Source organism: Micromesistius poutassou (assembly GCF_964030765.1).
Source record: "Micromesistius poutassou genome assembly, chromosome: 23".
Classification (NCBI taxonomy): Eukaryota; Metazoa; Chordata; class Actinopteri; order Gadiformes; family Gadidae; genus Micromesistius; species Micromesistius poutassou.
Window position 1 is genome coordinate 2977456 of NC_140293.1, and position 23099 is coordinate 3000554.

The 23099-nt window shown below is 41.0% G+C and overlaps 4 protein-coding genes across 4 annotated transcripts in view; 2 read left to right on the top strand and 2 right to left on the bottom strand.

Annotated features, from left to right (window-relative positions):
* Positions 1-206, bottom strand: part of cfi (complement factor I) — an 8030-nt gene extending 7824 nt beyond the window's left edge. Inside the window, exon 1 of the mRNA XM_084487404.1 lies at positions 2-206. Coding sequence (XP_084343530.1) covers positions 2-61 — 60 coding nt within the window. The 5' untranslated portion in view covers positions 62-206. The remainder of the gene's footprint in view (position 1) is intronic.
* A 6955-nt stretch (positions 207-7161) lies between these two features.
* LOC311368237 (butyrophilin subfamily 1 member A1-like) lies at positions 7162-9946 on the bottom strand. The gene is made up of 4 exons (XM_084487022.1): positions 9865-9946; positions 8329-8420; positions 7803-8126; positions 7162-7528 (listed from the first exon to the last, which is right to left on the bottom strand). The coding sequence occupies exons 2-4, from the start codon at positions 8366-8368 to the stop codon at positions 7221-7223; spliced, it is 672 nt and encodes a 223-aa protein (XP_084343148.1). The 5' UTR covers positions 8369-8420; positions 9865-9946; the 3' UTR covers positions 7162-7220.
* Positions 9947-13429: 3483 nt separating this feature from the next.
* LOC311368320 (uncharacterized protein) lies at positions 13430-16089 on the top strand (the record flags this gene model as incomplete). Its single annotated transcript, XM_084487116.1, has 8 exons — positions 13430-13482; positions 13728-13772; positions 14014-14253; positions 14711-14998; positions 15118-15267; positions 15433-15498; positions 15763-15862; positions 16050-16089. The coding sequence occupies exons 1-8, from the start codon at positions 13476-13478 to the stop codon at positions 16087-16089; spliced, it is 936 nt and encodes a 311-aa protein (XP_084343242.1). The 5' UTR covers positions 13430-13475.
* Positions 16090-19844: 3755 nt separating this feature from the next.
* Positions 19845-22796, top strand: LOC311368322 (uncharacterized protein). Its single transcript, XM_084487117.1, has 6 exons — positions 19845-19923; positions 20186-20230; positions 20337-20570; positions 21116-21385; positions 21635-21781; positions 22062-22796. Exons 1-6 carry the CDS (start codon positions 19917-19919, stop codon positions 22166-22168), a joined length of 810 nt encoding a protein of 269 aa, XP_084343243.1. The 5' UTR covers positions 19845-19916; the 3' UTR covers positions 22169-22796.
* Positions 22797-23099: the final 303 nt, after the last annotated feature.

The following is a 23099-nucleotide window of genomic DNA, read 5'->3' on the forward strand; positions in this document are numbered from 1 at the left end:
CTGCTGCAGAGAGAGCGATGGACAAGAAGATAAAAATGGCTGCTGTCAAATGAATCCTCATCTTCACAGACTGACCGACCGACCGACCGACAGACAGACTGCTTCTGGGTCTTCACGTCTAAAACTGTGTCCAGAGAAGGACCAGAGAAGTCCACTGACGAGCCAGCTAAATGATGTGCAGGAGAGGGCACTGTCCCGGACTCTGATCTCATCTTTCTTCTCAGATCTGTCCACACAGAGCTGACCACACACACAAACACACACGAAAACACACACACACACACACACACACCCTTTGGATAATGACATTGGTTTGTAGATTGGGAATGTATTGAGAGTATGTATTAGGAGTATGTATTTTGAGTAGATGTTTGGAGGATGTATTTGGAGTATGTTGTTGGTATGTTGTTGGGACATGTATTTAGATTATGTGTTTGGAGCACATATTTGGACAATGTATTTGGATAATAAGGTGAGCCACCAGGTTCCAGTAAACTGTCTAAATAAATAATCTCCTAATCAGAGCTAAGAGCAATGTTTAACACAAAGTCAATAGTCAACTCAACAGCTCATACAGACTCAAACAGACACGCAGGCAGACAGGCAGACACACAGGCAGACAGACAGGTAGAGGTCAGTCACCTTCACTCATACACAAGAACTCCTCTTCACATGAACATAACAAGGTTCAGTCACTCCATGAGATGATCAGTCCCTGATCGACTATATCCACACCCACCCACTCATGCGCGCGCGCACACACACACACACACACTCTAATGATCTATTCTGTCATTGGGTCCTCTAAATACACCCGCTAAGCAGGAAGTCGCACAATTGTCGAGAAAAAATCAAAGGACAGACAGACATGTACACACACACACACACACACACACACACACACACACACACACACACACACACACACACACACACACACACACACACACACACACACACACACACACACACACACACACACACACACACACCTCATCTAAAACCAATGGCCCCTTAACTTCTCCATATTAGTGCCCCCAACTTACTCTCAACATGCTCTGAACTGTTTTAGACTACAACACTTTAATGTTGTACAGTTCAGTGTAGAACTGCACTGCGTATTTCGCTGTAGGGGCGACTTGCAACCTGACCACATTTGTTTTAATAGGTGACACTGTTTTTCCATGTCTAGCCAGTTCTCTAACTAGTAGGTCATCACTGAGCCTTAATACAGTATTGTTAACTGTCATACTCATCTATAATATACAATGTACAGATTTTGTGACGATAATATACAACATCCATTTTGTTACTAAAGTTAATGTTAATAAGGATTATGTGGTACATCTTCAGCTTTGTGTTGGTGTGTGCAGTTCTTTTAAAATCATGGAGTAGACTTAAATAAGCATTGGCACATAGTGACTTAATTGTGTTTTTCCTTTTTCATGTTTAACCCATTACACCAGTGACATATTCATGTCTTAAGCCTCATAGCACGCAAGTCATATTTTGGCCAATTGTGATATCTAACGTAATTCTACTCTCCTAATGCGGATTCACTGTGCCTCATTGGCTATATCCTAAGCCAATCAGAGTGCTTTTTACATTCCATAATCACTATCTGCCCAAGTCATCTATTTGATGATCCATTTTTGACGCTAATTGCAAGTTGAACCTTTAAATATAACTTTTATTATAGCAATTATGCTATAAGGCTAACGATGTTTAACTCTGAGAGCATGCTAGTGACGTTATCCTGTTTAAACTGTTGAAATGAAAGGTTGGTCGTGTTTTAACAACTCCCAGCAGAGGGCGGCATTTATCAGAAAACGACCCATCACATTTAGTTATATTTAGTTGATTTGTAGAAAAGCGTCTGCAGAGTAAAATGGTACAGCTAGACTCCACAACCACGTTTCTGAAAAATAATTAAATAATAATAAAAAACGCATCAGCCGAGAATCAATTATTTTTTTTATTCATGGTAGAATGAAATGCTTTTAGAACTGTGACAAATGATTGTAATTGAAGACCATGTGAGTACATGTGATGAAATGTATGAAGCGCTTTTCGAAGCAAGAGTAGAAAGACGCTGTTCACTCAAAAAATAGAAAATAGAAAGTTAAATAACGGCGACAAATATAGCTATCAACCAGGAATATTCCAATATTCGCCATCGTTTGGGCTGAGGGCAGGGGGAATTTCCTCTAAATCTTGAATACTGCTCCTTTTAATGTTAAAATGGTAACGCAATTCTTGTGATGCCATTAATGTCAATGAATCTTCATGGTAACAGGCATCTAGCATCCAGAATAAGAGTTGATGTATATAGTATTGTGTCAAAAAAAGTTAAACACAGAACACCTGATCACTAACCAGCAACCTCGTCTCCACAAGAGAAATAACATTCAAGCAGTCTAGTGCCATACTTAATTACAAATACAATTAAAACTGCGCGCAGTGATGAACGGGACCTCGTAACATGTGCGCTTTTTTAAAACTGCGCGCAGTGATGAACGGGACCTCGTAACGTGCGCTTTTTTAAAACTGCGCAGTTTTAAAAATTTTTCGCAAATTTATGTAATCTGTAGAAGCAGAGGTGCCCTGTGGTGTCCTACTGATTGTTTTGACATTAACATGTAAGACCACATTTAACTGAATTACATGTTCATTAACCCTACATCAATGATCCGATAAATTCCCTAGGAGGAGTTAGTTTAAATACAAGGCGAAAAAGTGAAAGAATTCCATTCAAAATGGCCAACTTTGACAGCACGCCACGGCCATGCCCTTCAACGTACAGTCACAAATAACACGGCGTTGGTTGAGCACCATTTTTTGACTGTACTGACTAATTGTGAAGCAGATCCGATAAATACCCTAGGAGGAGTTCGTTCAAATACAAGGGGAAAAAAGCGAAAATAAGACCACGGAATTCAAAACGTCCAACTTTGACGGCACGCCACGGCCACGCCATTCAACGTACAGTCACAAATAACACGGCGTTGGTTGAGCACCATTTTTTGACTGTACTGACTAATTGTGAAGCAGATCCGATAAATACCCTAGGAGGAGTTCGTTCAAATACAAGGGGAAAAAAGCGAAAATAAGACCACGGAATTCAAAATGGCCAACTTTGACGGCACGCCACGGACACGCCCTTCGCGAAAAATTGAAAATTGCCTCAGAGAGTGCAAATGAAAAAATAAAAATTTCCGACTTCCGGTGGGTTTTGGGGCATGGGTCCAAGAGGCTTTTCTGTAGATATTGTGACCTTGTACGTGCCTACCGAGTTTCATACATATTGGTGAAACGTGATGTAGGGGCTGCATTTTAAAGTTCCTGTAGGGGGCGCTACAAACATGAGAACCAGGATTTTTGGTATGTGAGCTACAGGCAGCAGTCTACACGTGTCCTGTGAATTTCATATTCATAACTATTACGGTCTCCGCCATAACTATTACGGTCTCCGCTGAGTGATTTACCCTCCTCTGGCGGCCATGTTGTTTTGGCAATCGACTTCATTTTACTTGAGCAGTTGAAACTTTGGTCCTCAATGGCCACTAAGTTGGTTCCGCTCAAATCAAACATTGTGTCTATGAACTGTGGCGCTTTTAGTGACAGGCCACGCCCATTCCGATGGCACGCCCCATTTTTATTTTTTTTTACTTTATCTTGTTCAGAATTTGATTCTAAACAACTTTTGTATCTGGGTCAACATCATAGGAGTCCAACTTGATGTTGATATGAGCAATTTACTTTTTAGGCATTTTCAACCACACCCATTTTAGAACTCAATGGCTCATGAGAGCTTGAAATTTTATTGTACAGACTAATCCTTAAGTCATATTGAAGATAATCGGCCATAGATGATATCTGCCAAAGGATTTTTGTCAAAGTCGAAAAACCTGGGATCCTTAGGCAATTTGCTGTTTTTAACATAATTCAAAATGGCGGAAAATCTGGCAACCCGGAAATGTTCAGTTCAAGAGACTTTTTTGTTCATCATGAGAATTTTCATATGTGTGTAAAGTTTCATGAGTGTAGGTCAAACCGGTGACGCGTGCTGCTTGTGCAAAGTTTGCACTTTTGAACAGTTGCTATAGCGCCACCTAGGGGCGAATGTGAATTTGAGGGCTAGAATATCAAATTTTTCACCAGTCCCTACAATTGCACCAAAAAAAATGAGTTTTCGTATATGTTCAGGGGGGGAAAATGCAGTCAAAGTTCTGAAAAACGGCGGAAGAATAAACACGAGGGTTTCAATAGGGACCTTGCCATGTTTGGCTCGGTCCCTAATAAACACAAGGGTTTCAATAGGGACCTTGCCATGTTTGGCTCGGTCCCTAATAAACGGACCAAAAACAATAGGGACCTTGCAGGTTCTGCTCGGTCCCTAAAAATACACATCTAACAAAAATGTAACTAAAACACCAATATGCATAAGTATAATCACGTCTAATAAAGCTATGCATCAATAAAAAACTCAAACATATTAGCTTAAGAACTTAACACACTGGGTGGAAGATGGGGGTAAAAATCAAAGTTAGCATTGTGATTCTTTGCAATTCTTGCAATCTACCTGTAGAATTATCCGTTTTGTACTGTTTTGTAATTCACATCAGATGCCTGATGTATTACTAGATTCCATTTCATTTATAATATAATAGGCATCTCAAGTGAACTTATAGTCCCTCCTAATGTTATTGTCCACCCTGATGACAATCTGTTGCAGTGACAGCTAGTTAGAGGCACATAGATGGCAGTAGCAGCTAGTTAGAGGCACATAGATGGCAGTAGCAGCTAGTTAGAGGCACATAGATGGCAGTAGCAGCTAGTTAGAGGCACATAGATGGCAGTAGTGGTGGATTTCATGATTTGTTTGAAAGAATCAGTTCGCGTTGGTCACTTCGCCAAGAAGAGTCGTTCATTCGTTCGTTCGTTCGTTCGCATTTCCAGTAGTGGTGAATCATGATTCTCATCATTCTAAACACATTCAGTGAACGAATGGCGACTCGCAACTCAGCGACTAGTGGGTGGAGCTGGGAGTCGAGTCTCGGAGAACGAGCGAGACGAACGACGATGAACGAGAGCGGCGAATCTGGTCGGTTCGTTCGTTTTAAAGAGTCGTTCGTTCGAACTGATTCGTTCGCGAATGAGCCACCACTAGATGGCAGTAGCAGCTAGTTAGAGGCACATAGAGGGCAGTAGCAGCTAGTTAGAGGCACATAGAGGGAAGTAGCAGCTAGTTAGAGGCACATAGAGGGCAGTAGCAGCTAGTTAGAGGCACATAGAGGGAAGTGGCAGCTAGTTAGAGGCACATAGAGGGAAGTAGCAGCTAGTTAGAGGCACATAGTGAGCAGTGGCAGCTTTTGTGGGTGTGTCTTAGGATGAGCTCTAATCTTCATTATTGTACGACACAACCCTCTTGTCATTCCTTTTCTGGGAGTTTCCATGCACGATTCTGTAGACTGGACATAACAGTATGATGGTTGGCACCTAGCTGGAATTCATTCAATAAATTAAAGCATCTCATTATCATACAAATACTATGTACTCACCAATCACCAAAGTCACCAAAGCCATCAAAAACAGCACCCCCGTAGCAGCCAACAATCCATAAACATTTCGACAGTACCGGACCGAATCTGAAAAGAGTTTTTCTGCAGAGCAAGCACATATGCATGTATACAGAATCAGTGTATAACATTGCATCTGCCAATATCATTCCACGGCAGGCCAATGTGTAAATCTAGAGGCATCCATGACGTCTCGAGAGGAAGAGAAGAGCACGTAGTTACTCTAAACGTCTGTTAGGTTGTTCAGGGTAGAGACCAGCATGTGGTTCCTCCAACGGCCTGTTAGAGGTCCACGGTAGAGACTAGGCTAAAGTTCCTCTTACGGTGGTTTGTAGTATTAATCATGATGCAGAAAGATCCGCCATCATTTCATTTGACGGGAAGGAACGTGATTTAATTAATAAGAAGACGGTCGTAGTAGAAAAATATCTGTTATCTGTTTTTATTTGCAGACGACTCTGCCATTTTAGTCTCTCATAAAGAGAAATCAGAGGTAGAAAGGCTGCTCAGTGTAGATGATTTCAGGGGAATTTATGGCCCAAAGAGTCATCTTAAAGGTGAGCCAAATGACTAAGTTGCCGGCAAGAATATCCAGCCTCTTAGATAGTAGCACCTTGAAAACCCTGGCCAATGCCCTAGTTCAATGCCATCTTGACTATGCCTGTACATCTTGGTACACTGGCACTACTAAAGGCCTAAAAGACAAGCTGCAGATCTGTCAAAATAAACTGATCAGAGTGGTCCTCAAACTCCATCCCAGAACACATCTTCTTCCTGACCACTTCTCCAGTCTTAGGTGGCTCAGAGTGGAGGAGAGAGTTTCCCAACTTAAACTGTGTTTAGTCTACAAAATAAGAAATAACCTGGCACCCAAGTACCTAAGAAATTACTTCTCAAAAATTAGTGACACACACAATTATTCCACCAGGGGGAGTTCCACTGATTTCAGGCCCTGCCGTTTTAAGAGCTGTATGGGAAAGTACTCTTTCCTATACTCGGCAGCTGTCTTGTGGAATGGCTTACCTTTAAACCTTACACTGTTGAGCTCCTCCTACTTTCATTTTAAATCTTCAATAAAAAAATGGTTATTCAACTCATAAACCAAATCAAAAGAGGAATAGGAATTCCTTGTACCTTGTAGGAATATTGTACTGTCTGTTTATGTGTCTTGGGAACTTATCCCTTGTTTTATTTATTTTATTCCCCTTTGTTCCTCAATGTTTTAGTCCATTGTGCTGTGTGTTTGTCCTCCATGCTTTAGTCCATGTGTTGTTTCTCCCCTTCCATCTAAAGGACCACAATGGAAACAAGCCTTTGGGCTTTATTGTGTTTTTTTATCCTTTTGAACACTTTTGTTAATTGTTGTTCAATAAAGTTTTCATTCATTCATTCATTCATTCATCTTTATTCAAATTACTTTTGAATAATACGTTTACGTTAATACAAATACGTTTTGGCCATAGGCTAGTGCGAGGCATTCATACAACCACCCTCAATGCTATAAACCGTGCTGCCAGATATAGATGGTGCCTGTTGTTGACTGCTAACTGCTGACGCTCCATATACATGAAGTCTTCACAGCCATAGAACTCATGCATTAACCAATGGGTGACGTCACAGACGCTACGTCCAGGGACCTCACTACAAGACATAACAGGACCTACCAGGAAGGTGTAGCTCCGTCTCCCTGGTCTGGTTGAAGAGTTCCTGGTGAACTCTACAGATGAAGGTTCTGTCCAGACTCATCCTCTCTACCCTCACGGTGCTGGAAATGTGGTAGAGTCGGTCGGGGTCTTGGGTGGTAGTCATGGTTACAGCGGGCAGGGGGGCTCCTTTAGTGTTCCACCAAGAGAGCTTTGGTGGTGGGTACCAGCCTTTAGCCCGGCAGCCCAGAACCAGGGCGCTGCTGTTGACATCCTCCAGGGTTATGACTGGGGGAGAGGCTGCACCTGGGGTAAAAGGTTAGGGTTATGAGCGGGAGGAGGGTGGGGTTAGGGTTATAACTGGGAGGAGGCTGCACCTGGGGATGGGGTAAGGGTTATAAGTGGAAGGAGGGTGGGGTTAGGGTGATGACTGGGAGGAGGAGGGTGCCCCTGAGGGTGGGGTTAGGATAGGACTACCCTAAGGATAGGTTAGGGTAGTTCTACTATATTTGTAGTAGAATCTGTCTCACCCACTATAAAAGGGCCGGGTCTGGTTCCAACCTACCGGTAGCAATCTTACCTACAAGAAGCTGGACGGTGTACTTGTTGTCTTTGGACTTGAACAGGCAGGTGTAGTTCCCCTCATCGGCCAGTCGGACGTTGAACAGTTTGAGGGAGAGGATTCCTCTATCCAGATCTTCTGCTGATAGCATCGTCCTGCCTCTGTATGCCGGATTCTGATGTTCATAAACGGTCCGACAGTTATCCTGCAGATGGACAATATCAGGAATCAGGTCTGTCCTGGACCACTCCATTATAGACTTGCCGATGTCTGACGACGTCTTCGTATCGACCGACAGAGTGATGTCGTCACCGACCAGTGCCCTCATGGTATGAGCTTCACCTAGACAGAGAGATGACCCGAGAAAGAGAAATAGGAGAGGGTGTGAGGTTGGGGAAATCAGCCCAAGTCTCTATCATCAACCTTGCTACATGCGGTGCCAGGAGAGGATCTGCTAATGGACACTCTCCTCTGACTCTAGTAATAACATTATGGCAACAGTATGACAACCAAATAGAGTATTGGTAATTATGGGATGATTTACCTGCAGAAAAGTGGATCAACAGGAGAAAGAGGACTGCCATGAGAAGCCCTGAAGAGGTTCCCCTGACTTAATCGGGGAACATCTGCCTTTACCTGAAATTGAACAATAAATGTTATTAAAACATAGACATCCATATTTTAAGTATAAGTATCAATTAAATCAAATAACATCTTATCTATGCATAGATGGTAGACCTACATTTCTATTGGTTTGATCCTGATGTATTCCACATAGGCCCTTTGTGTCATGGATGTCTATTAACACACACGCAAACTTGATTCACTACTAGTGTTTAATAGATTTCCACCCATTTTCTATTGTTATTAAGGCCCACTTGATAAGGGTATACGGATGATGCCTTCCCTATGCAGCAGGGGTCACCAACCTTTTTGAACCTTACACCTCCTTCAAGGGTACTGAGTAATATGAAGGGCTACTTGTTTGAAACAAACTTACTGAAAAACAAAGTTAAACCGTTCCCCTTTTAATAATAATAATAATAATGATAACAATACTACATCTTAACATTTATGAACAATAAAATCGAATTTACGTCAATGCAAATGCTATTGATTAAAAAAAGACAATCAACACAATTGTTATTTCATGGTGACTCGTATTTTTAGGATTTTAGGATTAGCGTCACGGAACACGGCGACCACACCCACGATCGCCAGAGGCCAGACTCGCCACAGTATACTCGCGTTTCATATACAATGGTAAATTATAACACTCATAGTAGCAGTTATACATTGACACAAGTACCTGCGTGCGACTCATTTGGATAGTGCAATAATGCAGCGTTTGATTCGTATTTGTAAAATGCATCTATATTTTAAATCATATTAAGGAGCTTAACGTTTTCCCCGTTTCCTGAAGTTAAGAAAGTGAAAGTTCCCCCAAGACAAAGTGGTATCTTCACTCTTGAAATGCAGGCCTACGTGTACATTTAGACCTGCATTTCTTCTGTTTTAAACTGAGTTGTGTTGTATATGTCGCGGCCATGGCAGCTTTATTTAAGGTGTTAAAACTGTATTCGCTGAGCTACTAAGACAGCTGGCCGAAGAGACAGGGAGTGCGTTGATGCTCTCACATCTAATGACACAATAACTAGGCTACTTGACGAACTGGCTAAACCTAACCTACCTCAAGTATTATCATTTCGAGAATATTTGAGATACCAGCATCAACGCTCTGGTATCTGTGAATCAACACTCTTGTATCTCAAGTATTATCAATTCGAGAATACTTAAGATGCCAGAATCGACGCTCTGGTATCTGTGAATCAACACTCTTGTATCTCAAGTATTATCAATTTGAGAATACTTGAGATACCAGAGCGTTGATTCACAGGTAACTTCAATTCACAACAACCGTATTTAACACGTGGCAATAGTGAAACGATGGATTAGATAGATTAAGTCCGGATTGATAATAGTTAGGCCTATATATAGGCTCTTGTATCGACGCGCAGGACGGACACATCAGGCACACACGTACAGATTGAGAGGATGTCTCAAAGAAATACGTATTTACCTTTATATGTCCTTGGAAATGTGTTTTCGATGCGCACGTTTTAACATGCGGGGTATTCACATGTTTTAGCGCTATCTCTTCTTCTTCTTCAAAAACAACTGTGATCTCATTGGCCACTCTGCATGAATTATGCATATGGAGGGAAAGCGTCTAATTTGCTGCCAATGTTAATAACAATTATTAACATTAATTATGCATACATCCATTAGGTTTGAGATATGTGAACAGCAAATAATAATCACATAGATGTGGATATACAAATCCACAAATGCATGTTGTCGTGTGTTACTGTGAAAACCTGTGAAACTTTGTTGGTGGTGGTTAGTGAGGTCCCCCCTTCACTGTAAAGCGCTTTGAGTGTCTAGAAAAGCGCTATATAAATTCAATTAATCATTATTATTATTTGTCGTGAATTACGGGTCTGCTTTCAAGACTTGAATTGGAACAGTACTTGGGCTACGACTGATGACGTTTCACGAGAACGCAAGTACAGACAAGAACGCGAATTGAGAAACGGCTCAGAGGAAAAAAAAAAAAAAAAAAAATCCAGCATTCAGGTTTCCTATAACCAATCAGAACATACAGGTACGTTTGCTATGTCCAATCAGGCAGAGCCATGTAGAGAGAGCGATTCGCGTCATCGCCGTTCGCTCCAAGTTTCATTTGTGTGATAAATCTCCATGGATTTTTATTGATTTTTAAATTCAAAAACATAATGCTATTACATGTCTTTATAATTTAGCAGTTCGATTTTGGATTGATGGCAAAATGAGAGAGGAGTTGGAAGACCTAAAGGAGATAAAACCGTTTTTTTGGGGGAACAAAGACCACACCTAGCTTATAGGCGTGTCTAACCCTTTCTCCTGTCTTTTTTCAGTCCCGTTTTCACCAAGGGAGATGGACAGGGGGGATCCAACGGAGCCTGAAGACTCACTGCAATGAGGCTGCACCCACCCTCCACCTACGGTTGGAGCATCCCCATGCACCTCTGAAAATCATGGAGACTAAACAAAGGACAACATGAGAGAGAGAAAGGGGTTGTTTCGAATTTGAATATATCATATGTATCAATGTATATGTATTAATAAGTGCAGGGTGCATAATTGAACCCGAATTTGCAATGACCTTCTTAACGCAATACACTTAACATCATCATTCTGTTGCTAATCCATAACCCATTGTGCTGTCAGTTGGCCATAATTCTGTCTTATCTTTAAACCATCTTTAAATTAATGAATAAGATAAATTGTAAAAAAAAAAAAAAAAAAAAAAAAATCTAATCAGAAGTTCTTGGCTATAGCACACGATTCCAAGCTAATCTGATCATTTTAAAATTGTAATGGAGTCTCTAGGTGAAAAATTGTGGAAGGAGTAGGGTCTCCAAATTTGTAGAGAATAAGAAAGAAAGAAAGAATAAAACCTAATAAGAACAATAGTTGAGAGCTGCATGCAGCACTCACCTAATTAGTAATATAGTAATAACCACATAACATCGAGAGAACTTAACATAGATAGGTAATAACTCACTAATCACACTATGATGAGTTATTACTCCATTGAATGGATGTTATCATTGGTTATCAGGTGCCTACTCCACCAGCCAGTATGTTCAGAGGGCCGTTATCATCGATTCGTATGGATGATCAGTGATATATTCTTTATTGTTCATTTTATACATGCACTCATACAACTGCTCATTAAAAACAATTAAAACTCAACTGAACTGATAAGACCCCGAAAGTCTTACTCCACAATATGAGCGCAAACTAAGGCACTAAATGTTAGGTCAATGTCTGGTCGTTTTTTTTTATGTCCATGTGCCAATAAATATATAAATGTTGTCTTTGAATAAGTGATCCTCGTGACAGGGATAAACACACAGGCCTGCCTAGGCTGCAGCCTCGGGGCCCAGGTTTCCAATATATTGACCCTGCCCTATCGGCCCATAACAAGGATCATTATAAAATGAAGCAGCTGATTGGGTAGATGTGTGGGCCATGTCATGTGACCAGTTCATAAAGTCAATTTTGTTGTCAAATAATACGTTACAGCTACTAGACAGCATAGAGGCAGAATTTCAGGAAAATAAATGTGTTAGCAAAGTGAAAAATAATGTTTTTTTATGACTTTGATTTATTCGTGTGTCTCTGTCAGGATTTTGTGATTTTGCCTCAGTAAAACAAGGGTGTTCTGTAGAGCCACTGATGTTGTAGGCTTACCACTTGGGTTAGAAAGCTTAAAGCTGTTAACAACTTGCAAATCCACTGATGTCTTTTTAGCTCGCTCTGTCGGTTGGTTGATTGGTCCACAGAACAGCTTACGTGGTCGCGGCAGCTATTGCGAATTCCAACTTGTTTCTGCAACAGTACTATTTTAGTAAAGGCTGACTCAATGCTTTTATACATGGCACTAAATTCGTTTTTTTTCTGCGTGATCAGTAAGGGGGCCTTACACAAATAGTAGCCTAGGGGCCCATGACCACCTTAATCCACCATTCGTGCATATCCATAACAGTAATACCACGTTCAATTACATTGCAACAAGATCCCCTGCAATAAAACCAATATAGGCCTACCAGAGAAAAACATACAATTTACCAAACAAAATATAAATCAAAGTTAGAAAAAAGTTATTTACTCCTCAGATACATCAAGCAATGGATCTCACACAGTCCCACATCCGCAGAGAGAGAGAGAGAGAGTAATGAATCTGTGGTTTACCTTCCCAAATAGTCCTGTGGCCTACTGAAGTCAACTTCAAAATGACCACCTGCCGTCAGCCAACAGAGGGTCCATTACAGCATTTGACAGAATTCCAGGGTTACAATTGATACTGTGGCGACTGTGAGCATGGTCACCGTGTTCTGGGTCCTGGGAGGGTCGGACTAGTTGGACCTTTGGTGCCCTCCTGGGTCCTTTCCGGCCACCTGTGCTTCCGTCTCGTCCTTCCCGTGCTTCTCTGGACTGCAGCTTGCAGTTAGACTTATGTGAGAAGATAGTTGCTGCGATGTAAGCAGTGGGATACTTCTGAAGAGAGTGTGATCATGTGATCATCAGACCAGCAACATTTCAAGGGTGTATTTCCTTAACTGATTTTAACATAATTATGTGGTTCAACCAAACTCATATATATATATATAAATATTTGATTCTAGTCTGATGCGATCAAAGAGTGCGTGAATTAGGGTGGATAAGTGCGTGCTCCAGCAGCTAACCATGTCACGTTTCTCACCATCCAGCCCCACAGACCTCTCACCACAAGCGCAACATGCATGCAGTCTCACACCCACACACACCAACCACCTGATCTATTGCAGATTGCAGAATCAATATTTAAAAATTGAGTTGTTGCACATTTATATAGATTGTTTATGTATGATTTTTTACATAAACATTTTTTACATAAATATTGCACAAAGTTGGATTGATAACATCTTACCAAACATTTGATTAACATCACACCTACAGAACTACTTGTAGGCGCACAGGAACTGAACACCCCAGGCCACTCACATCGTTCTGTCACTCTCATGTGTGAGCTCACAAGACATCACAGCAAGACATCAGTCAGGTGTTATGAATCTAACGCTCAGTAGCATGTTATGAAGTCCAATGTTCTGTAAGTAAGATGTTATTAATCTATCTGTGCAATATTTAATATTTAAATGTAATCTGCTGTATCTCAAAATTTGTATAATGGATACAGTATATAATATATAATACATGTGCAATGCATACTCCTTGGGTCACTTAATAGTAATGTATTATTTTTTTCAGTTTGATATATATATCTGAACTATTTTACACATTCTCATCAAACAGGACTTGATGATATCATGAATGAATGTTCACGGTGCTTTTCAGGGCTGACTTTAATCCTGGTCCTGCTGCACCTCACCCGGGGAAACAGTGAGTTTATACCGTCCTAAATGTATTGATTGACTGATTTCTAATGTATTGATTGATTCAAATGTATTCATTTTGAAATGTATTTATTGATTCCCTAATGTGTATTTGGTTTTATAAATGTATTGATTAATCTATAATGTTTTGATTGACTGATTTCTAAGGTTTTAATTGACTGATTTCTAATGGTATTGATTGATTTCTAAATGTATTGACTGAATTCTATTGTATTGGTTGACTACAGGTCCATGTTTTGGCCGGTCTCTGGGGATCAGCCCATGCAGGACTCAGTTCGTCAAGCGGGAGAATTTGACGTTATACTGCGGAGCTGATGAGCGAATAATGACCAACTCTAAATATGTTACTTGCTCTCAGAAGATCCATGAATGTAATATTGCACTGGCAGGAGAACAACACAGCGGTTCTTACTGGTGTGAGTCTAACTCTGGAGAACGAGGTGAAGCGGTCAACATCACAGTAACTGGTATGTGTGACTCTTTGTCACCAGTTGGTTCTCTCGGTACATTATTCACCATTTAGAACACTGCACTATGGAAGGTTATCTGGCATGTGTCTAGTGTCTAGTATAGAGCAATTGTTATATATTTGCATAGTTGTTGCAATGGATGACAATATTTAGAATTACCATTCAAATTACATCATTTTATGATTAAAGTTAGTCTGTTTATTTTTTATTTTGACATCACAAAAGTATATGCACACACACGCATACACACACAGACACACACAGACACACATACTCACATCTATAATCCCTATGGAAAAAGTGACCCTCTTTTCCACCTGGTATTAACATTTTCATTTTGTTGTGGTTCAATGGTTTAATGCCCCTAGACCTGGGTTGACAGTTTGCTGTGTTTCTACAGGAGGGTCTGCGGTACTACAGAGACCTGGGTTGACAATTTGCTGTGTTTCTACAGGAGGGTCTGTGATCCTAGAGAGTCCTGTCCACCCTGTACCAGAAGGAACTTCTATTACACTTCGCTGCCTGAAGTCCAGTAACCAGCTGGGTGTTGTGACCCCAATAAACCAGTCCTGTACCTTTTCCAGAGATGGATGGCTCATTGGGGTCAGTTTGACGGGAGAGATGAGGTTTGCTCCTGTCAACAGATCTTATGAAGGCCTCTACACGTGTAACTTCTCTGGTGTTGAGTCTCCAGGGAGCTGGCTGGCTGTCAGAGGAGAACTCTCTGTTTGGTCTCCACATGGTAAGGTTCTACAGTCACATTAAAGGCGTTCTGTTGATTGGTCTTCGGGTCTTCGGAAGATTGAAAAGCACAGCAGGCTTGCTTGTCTTTCTGCTTATTATGTGGTCTCCTTTCCTCAGCAACCTCATCCCCCGAATCCCTCAACCCTGCATCCCACCCCCTCTCCCATCACCATCTTCTCCTCCCATTGGCTTACGCTGGACTGGCCCTCTTCCTGATGATTCTTCTGGGAGTATTGGGAGGATGCTGCTGGAGAAGGAGACGCAAAGGTACCCAATAACTCTTCTTCCTCCACCTTCCTCCTCCTAATTCTCCCAAAATTAATAAAACCAACCTTCTCCTCCTTTACAACTATGACTCATCCCCAACAGAGTAACTTCTCCTCCACCTCTTCCTATTATAACTATTGACTGATTTAAATGTTTATGATTCAGAAGCTGATGAAGCTGCCTCAGAGGATGTGATTTATGCAGATGTGCAAAATAAAAAGAAGAAAAAAGGTCAGGAAAAAAATACACACAAAGTGTAACTTTAGAACAGGTTGTAATCCGTGTTAACAGCACAATGTGTGAAATTAATGTTAATTAATTATATGTTAATTATATGTTAATTAACATTAATGTAGGTGATTTTGCGGAGTGCTTGACATTTTCAAAACTAACAAGCCACAGTGGTCTGTGCTCAAACTTCCCCTATCTATCATTTTTGCACATTGTGGTCATCAACTGTCGAGCGTTCTCATGTCAGTGCTTATTTTTACACAGCGCTGGATAGGTCCGACCACGAGACTACATGCAGTTCAGGACAAAGTCCGCAACCTCAGCCCATCAGAACACCAGATCCACCTCTTTACAGTCTCCTGAGGTAAAAAGTAACAGTCAAATGAAGTTCAAACAGAGGCAAAGTATATATTCAAAAAGGAGGGAATGCAACGTTCTACATAATATTAGCGTTATTACGAATAATGATTTTTGTGTTTGTTTAATGAGAAGAAAATGTTCTGATGAATGGTTTGGTTATTTGTAGCCTAACCACAAATATGTCTTGCTAGTTCAGACAGATCCTTGGAGTCTGTTGCAGACACAAAATGAGAACAATTGGGGCTTCATGATGATCATTTTAAAAGATGATTAGATCTGGCCGTCCACATGCTTGAACAAATTCTATATCAATCGTGTCTTGTGTTTGATTCTTACCATATACAGCTTTTAGTTTGGATCTTTATCAAGTGTAAAGACATGAGGTTGAAGATCCACTTGAGTTCACTGTGGTACCTGTGGTGCCATTTGCCATTTGCCTGTGGTAACTACTGCTGGACACATGAGATAAACATAATGTTGTCATAAGAAATAGAGATAAGAGATGTATCTAGTTTGGTTTGATGTGTGTCTTATTGGGTGACTACTAGGCGGATGGTTGAACTGTAAAATAAAGAAGACATTTTGTGAGATGTCGGTTGTTCTGCTTTCTACTTCAGTGGTTCTCAACCTTTCTGGGGCTGAGGCCTGAGGCCCACCATGACCCCAACAAGACATTCCAGGCACACCAACTTTAAGTTCAAGGGAATGATTATTAAAGATGCACACAAACACATTATTTAAGGATATCCAATCAGCAATATTTGCAATATTTCACGCAAAGCAGATTATCCAAAACAAGTAAAATGCATTCAGGCTCATAGAAACGGCATATTGCAGGTAATTGCATATGTAAAACACATGCATTTGAGATGTACAATGTGATGAGGGTGAGAAAAGGTTAATGGAGGTGATTTTGAGGAGTGCTTGACATTTTCAAAACTAGCAGGCCACAGTCATTTTAACACATTGTGGCCATCAACTGTTGAATGTTCTCGTGTATCTATTTTTATAAAGCGTTAGATAGGTCCGACCGTGATGAGACTACATGCTGTTCACATAAAAAAGTAAAATAAGTAGAACTCATACAGGCTCATAGAAACGGCATTTTGAACAAAAATAAAGCATGAACTTTATATTTATTCCAACATTATGTGGAATAATGAATCAATAATGAGGCAAATTTCGAACATTTTGTACAAATGATATTGTTAACACTTCAAGTATTAACAATAAATATACTTAAATTATACTTAAGGTTTTACTAGCTCACTATGTGAAATATGAATTGCATTTCACGGCCCACCAGCGTACATTTTCTCACTGGTTAAGAGCCACTGCTCTATTTTAAAAACACATGTATGTGTATACAGACGGTATACAGGCCACATGGGTGGCCTGTATACCGTCTATTACATACAAGTCGGGTGGCCTACTTAGTGTCTAAAACGGAACTTCAGACAGCTTGTGGGGAGAGGTATGTGGATGGTGAGAAAGCAGTTGTTAGTATGTGGTTACCTGCCGGTGCAAGTTCTTCTGCACGTTCCGACAACAGCAACCAAGGTGTCTCATCAACAACTTACCACAATGTTCCAGTTGAGCTGTGGTGACTGATTAGTATCTGTAGTGAGTGGTGGCGGTCTTAACATAGAGGCATAGGTAGGCAGCCGCTTGGGGCCCCCATAGTACCAACCAACCTCAACCAACCTTTTTTTTTTTTAAGTAGACAAACAGAGATGAAGCAAGACGAGTCTAAACGCGAAAACAAAATAAAGAATTAGGAAAAGGGTTAGGAAATAAAGTTACCCAAGTGGCTCAAATAAACGAAAAAAGTGAAAAGACACCGATAAGTATTTGCAATGCTGCCAAAGATGACACACTTTTTTACGGCTACTGTTGGGGATACAGACAGGAACAACAACGTCCAAAGCATTGAACATGCTGCTACAGCAGCAGCAGCTAGCTGTGAAGTGGCGCTAGGTGAAGACCTGTGAGAAGATGTCAATAAGTAGGACTCTGTGTCAGAAGCGTGTGATGTGGAGAACAATCTACCTTTTCTCTCTCTCTTTCTCTTTTTCTTTTTATATAAATATATATATATGGTTTGTTTGAAATGTTCAATCTCAAGTGCAATGCCAATTGCAACCTCACACATACAAAGTTAATTATTCCTCTTGGCAATATTTGCTATTATGGCTGTTTGTGGGGGTTTACCCTAACTACTTGTCTTGCTATTGTATTGATATTGATTTGATCTTAAAAAAAAGAATAAACAGTGCTGGTTTTCCTGGCATTTTGGCAAAGACAGGTATTATCTGAAACCTTATCCTCTGTTGGGTTCCATCATGACTATTAGTTTGTGTAGTGCTACAATTTGTGTGTTCTCTGCTTTCTATCTTCATTTTGGAGTGAAGAAGTGTATGCAGGGTTTAAAGGGGAAGATTTTTTTTCTCATCTCCAACCTTTACTTCCGTGTAGATTAGCTTTACCTGCATATCCACCATTAAGTCGGTACATTTTTTTTTCCTCCATTCTCTTTTAAAGATCGGATGAGGTGGGCCCCATACATATCTTCGCCTTGGGCCCCCAATATGCTAAATCTGCCACTGGTAGTGAGTCTGTATTCATACAGACACTGTTTTGGGTAACTAATGTACCATAAATATCAGTAGATACAAATTAGGTATAATGTTCTGTCTGTATGAGGACAGATACCGTATTGGGAAACTAATTTACTATAAATACCAGTAAAGGATCTGAAGGATCTGGAGCTAATCCACGGGGAGCAGGTCTGGGACCTCTGCACGGGGGTGGTGGTGAAGAAGTGGGGCTCTGACCCGTACAGCCTGGGAGCCTTCACCATCTTCACTCCCTACCAGCATACAGATTACTCATCTGAGCTCTTCCAGTCCCAGGGCAGGGTTCATTTCGCTGGGGAACACACCGGCTTCACTCACGGCTGGATTGAAACAGCCATCAAGACGGCCATCAGAACTGCAAAGAACATCAACACCCAGCTTCAAGACAGATTCAAGTCTACTGATAGAGAAGAGCTCTAGCTCCAACACCCCAACAGTCATTTGTTATTAATCACATATTGAAACATGAGAAGATAGTATCTTCATGCGAGCTCAGTACTAGCTCTTTATTTGCATATTAGTGTTGAGAACATAATGCCAACTAAATTGGTATCACCTCTGAACTCAAAGGGTTAGGGTTAGATTGGTAATCTAGCAATCTGAGACTGCCACCTACAGGCATGCAAATGTTATAGTCTAGCTAGGTACTATCATTAAATGCCCTCTCCAAGTCATGTTACTTAACATAATAAGCAACAGCCAATGTGGCAACATAAAAAATCAACCCTTCAATAAAATGGACTGATGATTATTTAACAAATGTCAATTGTTAGTCAAAATTGTGATAATTGTGATGAAAAGATTACCAAAACTTTTCCCGCCCAATTCCTTTTCACTTACCAACATATTATGTATGATTACACCAGCCAGCTTCAAGTCCATGTGGAGCACAGTACCCTGAATTCCCACCAGTCCTCATTGAATAACAGTCTGCAGTAGTTTACCACAGTGGCATTGGCAGTAACGAGCCTGGGCGGCACTGGCCCGCCCACATTACTCACAAGCCCACCAAGCCAAGTTTGATTAAAATAAAAATACGTTTTGTTACAAAAAACCAAGACTGATAGATCGAAGATTGAAAATATTTTTGAAGTTATTGGTGATGTAATCACCAAGGTGTTTTACTTGAAGATGGACTCAAGTAGAAACAATTCCTCAAGTCGAGACAATGTTATTATTATTACAAGTTTGCAGCTCTCATTGTATTCATGTAGATATAATTTGTGATTTTATGGATTTGTGAATAGGCACATTGATTTGTCAATTGATTTGTGAAGAGGCGCACAGGAAGGAGGAACTGAACGCCCCAGACCACGCACATCCTTCTGTCACTCCCATGTGTGAGAGCTCACAAGAATCAGTCTGTCTGAGAGTCAGTCGGGTGTTATGAATCTAACGCTCAGTAGCATGTTATGAAGTCCAATGTTCTGTAAGACAAGTAGGATGTTATCTATCTGTGCAATATTTCATGTTTTAATTTAATCTGCAGTATCTCAACATTTCTATGATGAATATGTATATAATACATGTGCAATACATACTCTTGGGGTCACTTTATAGTAATGAATTTTTTATGTATATTTTTTATGCCATTCTGTTTGACACTATCTGAACTATTTTACACATTCCTACTTATCACTAAGCAGGACTGGATGATGTGATCATGAATGAATGTTCACGGTGCTTTTCAGGGCTGACTTTAATCCTGGTCCTGCTGCACCTCACCCAGGGAAACAGTGAGTTTATACCGTCTTAAATGTATTGATTAATCTATAATGTTTTCATTGATTGATGTCTAAATTAATTGATTGTATTTCTGATGTATTGATCGGTTGAACACAGGTCCATGTTTTGGCCGGTCTCTAGGGATCAGCCCATGCAGGACTCAGTTCTTCAAAGACCAGACTTTTACGTTATACTGCGGAGCTGATGAGCGTATAATGACGTATAACTCAAAATCAGCCTCTTGCTCTCAGAAGATCCACAAATGTAATATTACGATGGCGAGAGAACATCACAACGGTTCTTACTGGTGTGAGTCTAACTCTGGGGAAGCGGTCAACATCACAGTAACTGGTATGTGTGTCTCTTTGTCACCAGTTGGTTCTCTCAGTATATTATTCACCATTTAGAACACTGCACTATGGAAGGTTATCTGGCATGTGTCTAGTGTCTAGTATAGAACAATTGTTATATATGAGCATAGTTGTTGCAATGGATAACGCTGCAGCAGGTGGCTCAGGAGGTAAAGCGGGTTGGCTGGTAGCCGGAAGGTTGCTAGTTCGATCCCCGGCTCCTCCTGGCTGAGTTTTGAGGTGTCCCTGAGCAAGACACCTCACCCTAACATCTCCTGATGAGCTGGTTGTTGCCTTGCATGGTTGACTCCGCCGTCGGTGTGTAAATGTGTGCATGAATGGGTAAATGTTAGGTAATATTGTAAAGTGCTTTGAGTGGCCACACTAACCCTGGAAAAGCACTATATCTATGCAGTCCTTTTACCATTTATTATAAAAACACATTCATGATTACTATTCAAATGACAGTACATCTCAGGATAAAACAATAATAAGGGTCTGTGGTCCTACAGAGACTTGGGTTGACAGTTTGCTGTGTTTCTACAGGAGGGTCTGTGATCCTAGAGAGTCCTGTCCACCCTGTACCAGAAGGAACTTCTGTTACACTTCGCTGCCTGAAGTCCCAGAAGTCCAGTAACCAGCTGGGTGTTGTGACCCCAATAAACCAGCCCTCTACCTTCTCCAGAGATGGGCGGCTCATTGGGATTGGTTTGACGGGAGAGATGAGTTTTACTGCTGTCAACAGATCTTATGAAGGCCTCTACACGTGTAACATCTCTGATGTTGAGTCTCCAGGGAGCTGGCTGGCTGTCAGAGGTGAGCTCTCTGTTTGGTCTCCACATGGTAAAGTTCTGTCACATTAAAGGGGGAATATTGTAGATCTTCTTCAGAATTTAATTCAAAACAATGGTTCTGAAATTACCATAAAACAATGTGGGTCAATCCATCACCCGTAGCGTGATGTCATTCCTTCTTTCAGTGGGGGTTATGTTGATTATTCTGAAGATTTAAAAGCACAGCAGGCTTACTTGTCTTTCTGCTTATTATGTTGTCTCCTTTTCTCAGCAACCTCCTCCCCCGAATCCCTTCACCCAACTTCCCTCCCCCCCTCCCATCCCCATCATCTCCTCCCATTGGTCTATGCTGTACGGAGCGTCCCCTTATTGGTTCTTCTAGGGGTATTTGGCGGGTGCTGCTGGATGATACATAAAGGTACAGAATAACTCTCACTTCTCCCCAACATAATTCTTCCTCCACCTCCACCCACTAGTCCCTACATGAATAACTCATCTCCTCCCATACAATAACACTTCCTCCTTCCTTACCAATAACCTAACAATTGTCAGTGCTTGGCACTTGGTACTTACTGTTCTGACAGTTGCTTTGGATAAAAGCTTCTGCCAAATGCCCTAAATGTAAATGTAAATGTACTTCTCCTCCTTTGCCTTCTTTCTAATAGAGTGATTGACAGATTGAAATGTTTGTGTTTCAGAAACTGAAGAAGATGTTTCAGAGGATGTGAGTGATGGGGATGTAGTGTTAAACATAACACAACAGTCAAAAGTTCAGGAAACAAATACGCACAAAGCCTTAATTTAGAACACGTTGTAATCATTGTTAACAGCACAATGTAATCAGGGTATGAAATGTTAATGTAGCTGATTCTGTGGAGTGCTTGACATTTTCAAAACTAGCAGGCAACAGTAGTCTGTGCTCAAACTTCCCCTATTGTCCTATCTATCATTTTGACACATTGTGGTCATCAACTGTTGAGCGTTATCATGTCAGTGTGATCAATTTATTTCTATACAGCGCTAGATAGGTCCTACGAGACTACATGCAGTTCAGGACAAAGTCTGTGACCTCAGCCCATCAGAATACCAGATCCACCTCTTTACTACCTTGATCCCCTCTACTACCACTGATCCTCCCCTCTACTACCACTGATCCTCCCCTCTACTACCACTGATCCTCCCCTCTACTACCACTGATCCTCCCCTCTACTACCACTGATCCTCCCCTTCGGGGGGGGGGGGTTCGGACTAGCGTTATTCGGACCTTTGGCACCCTCCTGGGTCCTTTGCGGCAGTGACGCTATGAGGGATCTTTTTAACTCCACCTCGGTGACGGTGGAGCTGGAGAACACTTAACACCGTCGTTGAAACATTAATGTTGATGGATTAGGTGGAATGTGTGTTGTGTGTTATGTGTGAGTGGTTTAATAAAGTCAACTCTCGTAGTCGAGCGATGTAAGAGCGCAAGAGTTGTAATCTGCTGAACCTGTGCCCCCGTCTCGTCCTTCCCGTGCTGCTCCGGACTGAAACTCACAGCTAGACTTATGTGAGAAGAAGATAGTGACTAAGATGAAGGCAGTGGGATCATTCTGAAGAGAGTGTGATCATTCTGAGACCAGCAACATTTCAATACGTTGCAAGGGTGTAGGGGGGTGTATTTCTTTACCTGATTTGAACTCAGCATTTGCAATTAATATTTATATATGTATAAATAAATATTTGATTATAGTCTGATT

Coding starts and splice junctions, on each gene's coding strand:
- LOC311368322 (XM_084487117.1), top strand. Junction 20,571..21,115: donor GGTCAACATCACAGTAACTG/GTATGTGTGTCT, acceptor GTGTTTCTACAG/GAGGGTCTGTGATCCTAGAG. Junction 21,386..21,634: donor GAGCTGGCTGGCTGTCAGAG/GTGAGCTCTCTG, acceptor TCCTTTTCTCAG/CAACCTCCTCCCCCGAATCC.
- LOC311368237 (XM_084487022.1), bottom strand. CDS start 8,368: ATGGCAGTCCTCTTTCTCCTGTTGATCCACTTTTCTGCAG. Junction 8,127..8,328: donor GTTGATCCACTTTTCTGCAG/GTAAATCATCCC, acceptor CTCTCTGTCTAG/GTGAAGCTCATACCATGAGG. Junction 7,529..7,802: donor CACCGTCCAGCTTCTTGTAG/GTAAGATTGCTA, acceptor CTTTTACCCCAG/GTGCAGCCTCTCCCCCAGTC.